The sequence below is a fragment of the Sardina pilchardus genome, chromosome 20 (genome assembly GCF_963854185.1).
Source record: "Sardina pilchardus chromosome 20, fSarPil1.1, whole genome shotgun sequence".
Classification (NCBI taxonomy): domain Eukaryota; kingdom Metazoa; phylum Chordata; class Actinopteri; order Clupeiformes; family Clupeidae; genus Sardina; species Sardina pilchardus.
In genome coordinates, this window is record NC_085013.1 from 28,723,365 (window position 1) to 28,730,864 (window position 7,500).

Sequence of the window (7,500 nt, forward strand, 5' to 3'; positions counted from 1 at the left end):
CCAATGTGATTTCCCTAGCAACCAACCTTGAAACCACTTTTTATAGAATAGTAACCACTTTATTTAGCCTAGCAACACCATAGTAATCACTTTAATTACCCTAACATAATCCTAACAATAACTTTCCATGCACTGGTATTTCCTTCAGGAAATGCTTTTCTAGTTATTATTATTCTTCTTCTAACGCACTTAATGGAGCTTCAACCGTTTAACGTAGAAACTTCATTCAAACTGCGCTGCGTAGGTCTTACTTAGGCCATCCGGGCTTTGTATTTTTCAACTTTGTAACTTTTATACTTTTTAAACTATTAATTAATTAAAATGACAATTTCCCCATAGACTTAACATTGTGATTATGACATCATAATAGGGCAATCAGAATCTTCTGCCAGGTGGCCAGGCCAGCTGCAGCAGCTCTCTCTCTCTCTCAGGCTTTAAGCATACATTCTCTGTGAAGACTACATATACCTGTTAAACTGTTTCCTCTGTCCACAACTGTTTCAAAATAAAAGTCCTCACTGCAATAATACACTATTAAATCATTTAACCATTGAAACTACTAATCTATTTAACTGTTCAACCATTCCCACTGTCAGCTATCATCAGCCATGCCTCCGGTCAGCTACATGAAACCTCCATGTACCTAGCAACCAACATAGCAACCATTAAAATTAAGCGTTTATGACCGTTTCCATAGCAACCAACATCATTATACTGCAGTAACTTCTTGTTTCCTGATAGTGGCCACCATGGATACCCTAGCAACAAATGTTTCAAAATAAAAGTCCTCACTAGCAAGTTAGCTAGTTAGCATGGTTAGCATAGTTAGCATTTTAGCATAACTGCTAGAAATGATTAGCTAAGTTAGCTAATCAACCTGGTTAGCATTTTAGCATAGTTAACATTGTTAGCTTAGTTAGCATTTTTAGCATAACTGCAAAAAATCATCACCTAAGTTAGCTAATCAACCTGGTTAGCATTGTTAGCAAATGTAGCATTGTTAGCATAGTTAGCATTTTTAGCATTACTGCTAGAAATCATCGGTTAAGTTAGCTAATCAACCTGGTTAGCATTGTTAGTAAAGTTAGCATTGCTAGCATAATTAGCATTTTTAACATAACTGCTAGAAATCATTAGCTAAGTTAGCTAATCAACATTTTAATATGAATATAAATCATTAGTTAAGTTAAAACTGGAATGTTTCATCTTTAAACTGTCTACCTTCACACTATCAACACTCTGTAAACTATGCAACCACCATGTTTACCCTAGCTACACCTTAGTAACCATATCTACATTATCTATCTATTTTTGCATTTTCATGCACTGGTAATTCCTTGGAATTGCATTTCTAGTTTGTTTATACTGTGTGTTTGGATCTGTGTACATGCAAGTCTGTGTGTGTGTGGACACATGCTCATCTGTGTGTCTCTGTGTGTCTCTGTGTGTGTGTGTGTGTGTGTCTGTGTGTGTGTGTGTGTGTGTGTGTGTGTGTGTGTGTGTGTGTGTGTGTGTGTGTGTGTGTGTGTGTGTGTGTGTGTGTGCGTGCGTGTGTGTGTGTTCACAGCTGGGTGTCGGTGCTGCAGAACAGTAAGGAGGAGGCGTTGAACGCAGCGCTGGGGAGTGACCAGCAGGGCGGCGGTCTTCAGGAGCTCTCCAAAGCCGTCATCTCAGGCCTGCGCAACATGCCTGGCAACGAGGCCTGCTGTGACTGCGGAGCACCAGGTAACACACACACACACACACACACACATACACACACACACACACACACACATATATACACACACACACACGTGAACACACACACATACATACACACATACAGTACATATACACACACCTACATACTGTATATACACACATACACATACACACACACACACACACACACACACACACACACACACACACACACACACACAAACATATACACACACCTACACCCTTACACCTCACACCTGAAAAATGTGGTGAATGTGAATGTGAATATCAAAGCACCCTTCAGGTTGTATAGATGGCACACCTACAGGAAATCCCATCAAGTGTTGTTGTTGATGTTGTTGTTGTTTTTGATGATGTTGTTGATGTTGTTGTTGATGTTGATGTTGGGGTTGTTGTTGTTTACCTGGCCCATTGAGGGTGTAATGTGTGAACCTGGTGTGTGTGTGTGTCGTGGTCAGATCCCACCTGGCTCTCCACCAACCTGGGCATCCTCACCTGCATAGAATGTTCCGGAATCCACCGGGAGCTGGGAGTGCACTACTCCCGCATCCAGTCGCTCACGCTGGACGTGCTCAGCACCTCCGAACTCCTGGTATGACCTCTTGACCTTTCACCTTGACCTCATTGACATTGACTAGTTGAGTGACCTTATCAGTACATGATTGGCTGCTAGTCGTGTGTAGAATGACCCGGCGTTTATGTTCAGTAGATTAGATTCAATTTCAGTCATTTGCTATATGCAGTAAAGGTAATCACACAGCTGACCTGATGGGGGCGCTATAGAGTTGAGCAGTGTGTAGAAGTGGAGCATGTGGAGAACACAACTGAACACTACTGACCTAACATGTGTGTGTGTGTGTGTGTGTGTGTGTGTGTGTTCCCTACAGCTAGCAGTAAGCATTGGGAACACGAGGTTCAATGACATCATGGAGGCCAATCTGCCCAATGACACGGTGAAGCCTGTTCCGCGAAGCGACATGTAAGTTCTCAGGGAATTGTGGGTATATTTCTGTCAACCCAAAATATCCATCTGACGAACGTTGATGCTTAGCTCTGGTTGCAATTAGTCAACCAGACATGACATGCTAGGTGTGTTTACTGAGTCATGTAAAAGTAGGGTTAGGGTTAGGCAAACTCCCACAAAGTCATGCAAACACTCTGCAGACACCACCAACACTTAGCGTTCGTAAAAACGTGCTAATTTGCTAACGGGTGTCTTGTGGCTGCAGAGGCGATAGGAATGAGAGTGGCGTAATCTCCTTCACTGCCCTTTACATGGTCATACACCATCAGACCCGCACACATGTGATAGCACCAAGGCTAGTCCTACAGCAAGATAACTAGCTATACAAAACACACTTCAAAAAGCAACTTGAAGTTGTTGCAAGGTCCTGCTGTGGTCACCGGTCTCTTACCCAATATTTCACCCCGATGTGCTCCGATGCCGACGCTTGGCTCTAGCTTTCGATTAGCTCTCGAGACGTGACATGCGACAGCTTTTGCTGAGTCGTGACTCGTGAGAACTGACATGCTACAGCAGCTTTCGCTGAGTCGTGAGAACTGGATGATGAACTTCTGCTTGCTGTCGTTGTTGCTCTTTTTCATTCGTCTCCTCCTTGGTGGTTTAGTTTTGGAAAGTTCCGGTAGTTCCTCAGAGGGAAAGACCCTAATCTCAGGAGTGTCCCAAAGGAACTCAAGGTGATTTTCGACGTCTGCCGAGCTTTAGTCTAGACGTGTCATGCGGCTGCTCTGTGAGGTGAGGTCATGAGGGAGGTCATGAGGACTGGGCCACCAAGTTCTGCTTGCTGTGGTCACTGGCCTCTTTCACTTCTCTTGGCTCATCTGGAAAGTTCTGGTCATTCCTCAGAGGGAAACAGACACATCTCAGGAGTTTTCTTTTTTTTTTTTTTTAAGATTATTTTTCTGGGCTTTTTATGCCTTTAATTGGACAGGACAGTAGAGAGCATGACAGGAAGCGAGAGGGAGAGAGAACTGGGGTCGGATCCGGAAAGGACCACGGGGCGGGAATCGAACCCGGGTCGCCGGTGTGCGGTGCAGGTGCCTCAGCCAGTCGCGCCACGGCTGGGGCCTATCTCAGGAGTTTTCTAAAGGGACCGGGAGGAGGGGGGAGGGAGGTCCTGAAAGTTCTGGTGGTTCCTGAAGGGCGGGTGAGAGGTGTTTCTGCTCGGAGGTGTCCTGCCACCTAGTGGCCATGTGCAGCCACACTGTGTCCACCGCTGGGTCTCTAAAGTATGTATAATGTCCTGCGTCCTTCTGAGGACTGGGTCTCTAAAGTGTGTTTAATGTCCTGCGTCCTTCTGAGGACCGTGTCTCTAAAGTGTGTTTAATGTCCTGCGTCCTTCTGAGGACTGGGTCTCTAAAGTATGTATAATGTCCTGCGTCCTTCTGAGGACTGGGTCTCTAAAGTGTGTTTAATGTCCTGCGTCCTTCTGAGGATCGGGTCTCTAAAGTGTGTTTAATGTCCTGCGTCCTTCTGAGGACCGGGTCTCTAAAGTATTCTAAATGTCCTACGTCCTTCTAAGGATTGTGGATGAAGATGTGACGTCCACCCTTTAAGCACTCAGTAGTGCCATCTGGTCATTTGGGCCTGACGTCAGTGTGTGTCAGGACATCTGAAGAAAGACCAATAAAACAGCCATCTGTGTGACACCATCAGACACGTCTATGCGTCTTTGCTTCAAGTTTTTATTGTCTTTCATTTGCGGACCTTCCCTTTATTTTTTTGTCTTCTGGATTGAAATGAAGCTAGTAAACCAGACAGCATCTACCAAAGTGCCGTGAAGAGAGGGACCAGACAGACAGACAGACAGACAGACAGACAGACAGGCTGTTTATGTATTGAGATCAAGAACCTGTCACATCTGTTAGCTGGCAGTGGGGGATCGTTAGTTTTTTGCTAATTCCACCAGCTCAGACCATCTTCTTAACTCGGTCTGCCGTGTTGATTGAAGTCGAGAGCCATCTTTGCTCATTTGCATGACAGCAGTTGGATTAGTTGGCACCTGTCTTGCTGTTTGAAAAGTGAAAAGTCTGCTTTTTGCCATAAACAATGCAACGCACACTGTTGGCAGTCTGGCTGTGTGTGACATTAGCCCATAAAAATGAATGAGAATCCTCCTGTCAAAGTATTTGATGGAAGTGTGTTATTGTCGCTGGTTGCTAAAACAGTTGTGAGTTGTAGCCTCACCCTGTCTGTGTGTACATCTGCATTATGATTTGTGTGTGTTTTCTATCTGTGAGGGAGCGTCTGTGTGTATAAATTTGATATGATTTGTGTGTTTGCCTGCTTTTATTATCCTTCATGTGTGTGTGTCCATGAGTTTTAATATGATATTTGTGTGTGAGACTACTCTTAATATTACCCATGTGTACAGGAGTGTGTGTGTGTGTGTGTGTGCATGTGTGTGTGTGTGTGTGTTTGTGTGTGTGTGTCCGTGTGTTTTAATATGGTATTGTGTGAGACTGCTCTTAATATTACCCATGTGTACAGGAGTGTGTGTGTGTGTGTGTGTGTGTGTGCGTGTGTGTGTGCGTGTGTGTGTGTGCATAGTGGAGTGTAATGTGTCTCCTGTGTCCCATGTGTGTGTCCCGTGTCCAGGACTGCTAGGAAGGAGTACATTGTGTGTGTGTGTGTGTGTATATATGTGTGTGTGTGTGTGTGTAATGTCCCATGTGTGTGCCCCATGTCCAGGACTGCCAGGAAGGAGTACATCGTGTGTGTGTGTGTGTGTATATCTGTGTGTGTGTGTGTGTGTGTGTATATATATGTGTGTGTGTGTGTGTGTGTAATGTCCCATGTGTGTGTCCCGTGTCCAGGACTGCCAGGAAGGAGTACATCGTGGCCAAGTATGCGGAGCGGCGCTACGTCCTTCGGAAGGAGGATTCTGACCCGTACCGCGTCCACGACGTGGTCAAGACACGTGACCTCACTGCCCTCCTGCAGCTCTACGCCGAGGGGGACGACCTGGCCAAGCCCACTGCACTGCCCGACGCACAGGTGTGTGTGTGTGTGTGTGTGTGTGTGTGTGAATGTGTGTGAGAGAGAGTGCGAGTGCGTGTGTGTGTGCGTGCGTGTGCGTGCGCGTGCGCGAGTGTGAGTGAGTGTGTGTGTGTGTGTGTGTGTGTGTGTGTGAGAGAGAGAGAGAGAGAGTGTGTGTGTGTGTGTGTGTGTGTGTGTGTGTGTGTGTGTGTGTGAACCTATATTTTTTTCTGTATTATGACATAACTCTTTATTTCGTCTGTAGGTGTGTATTTTCTGTCTAGTATGTCTACCTGTTAATGTCTTACCTGCGCTGGACTTTTATTTTGACATTGAACCCAGAGAAACAGCGCTCCGTTGAGCTGTGCAGTGTGCACTCCTAGTTGTCTGGGCGGAATGACAATAGACACTTGAAATAGACTTTTATTTTGGCACACAATAGGTCCATAAATGTCTGTGCTTGTCAAAGCCTCCCCACTTCACTTTGTTTTACTCTCAATGATCTCATTTTATGAAGTCACTCCGTGGAATATTCTGAGCTTGGTGTGTCAAGTCAACGCTTAGATGATGAGGTTGATGAAGGCGTGTGCATGTGTGTGTGTATGTGTCTGTGTGTGTGTGTGTGTTTGTGTCTGTGTGTGTGTGTGTGTGTGTGTGTGTGTTTGTGTGTGTGAGTGACTTATGGTCCTGCAGTGGCCTCAAGGGTGGGTGTGTTTGTGTTCGGGAGAGTCTTCCTATGGGGCCAGAGGAGAATGCAGTGTGTGTGTGTGTGTGTGTGTGTGTGGGGGTGTATGTAAGACATAGGGTGTCTCCTGCTGGGTGTGTGTGTGTGTGTGTGTTGTCGTGTCACCTAGGCCCCACCCATGGAGCACCGAACGCATGCGTGAATTCGCGCCCACTTCGCTGCTTTTGCGTCAGCGCAAATCAGCCAGATGTGAGATGTCCTCTCAACGAGAGACACCTGCCTTGAAAAGCTTGCTTAAAGAAAGTAACGTAACAGAAACCATATAGTACACCGTTGTCCCGCTAACCACTATTGAATCAAGTGCGCCAGTTTGAATGAAAGAGAAGGAATGTGCTTAACTGTTGAAGAACGTGTGTGATTAGGCCTACTTGAACAAATAGCTCCGAAAGACTGAAATGAACGCTTGGTGATGAGGAGCGTGTGAGACTGAAAGTTGTGAAGACTGGATGAATGACGCTATAAAATTCTTATCCAATAAACGACAGAATGACTGAACAACGTGAAAATGTTATGCTACCGGTGTATGAAAGTGCTGACCAATAAAACATACCAGAAGTATTACGTTAGATATGGGGTTTTGGAGAATCATGTGTGAAAATAAAAATGTATGAAAATACTATAAAACGACTTATACGTGCCTTCAATAAAGACATGCCTCTTCTTAGCCTACCTGATTAATAAACCACGACAATGTAACCAAATGCAATGAAATACTTATCATTAACATACTCGGTATGAACATGTGTAGCCTACGATGTTTGAACGTAACCAACCAACATGTTTAAGTAGGCTATACACTGTTGAATGTAACCAAGTACTCTCAATAGAATGTAATATGCATGCTACATCTTAATGTGTAATGCCTGTTATCAAATGTAAACTGTTTGTATGTTAAAACCAGTAAATGCCGATATTGAATGAATCTCTGTCTCAACTAGAATGTTGTCGTCAACACTGAATGTATGTAAAACTCCGCTTTGTAACCCGGAGATGTGTGCCTTTGACTGTCTAGAATGTTCTGAAGTAAGTT

The 7,500-nt window shown here is 44.7% G+C and overlaps 1 protein-coding gene across 1 annotated transcript in view; it reads left to right on the plus strand.

Annotated features, from left to right (window-relative positions):
- asap3 (ArfGAP with SH3 domain, ankyrin repeat and PH domain 3) overlaps positions 1-7,500 on the plus strand; it is a 59,275-nt gene that overhangs the window by 38,772 nt on the left and 13,003 nt on the right. The window contains exons 14-17 of the mRNA XM_062522633.1: positions 1,568-1,725; positions 2,184-2,317; positions 2,613-2,704; positions 5,563-5,743. Coding sequence (XP_062378617.1) covers positions 1,568-1,725; positions 2,184-2,317; positions 2,613-2,704; positions 5,563-5,743 — 565 coding nt within the window. The remainder of the gene's footprint in view (positions 1-1,567; positions 1,726-2,183; positions 2,318-2,612; positions 2,705-5,562; positions 5,744-7,500) is intronic.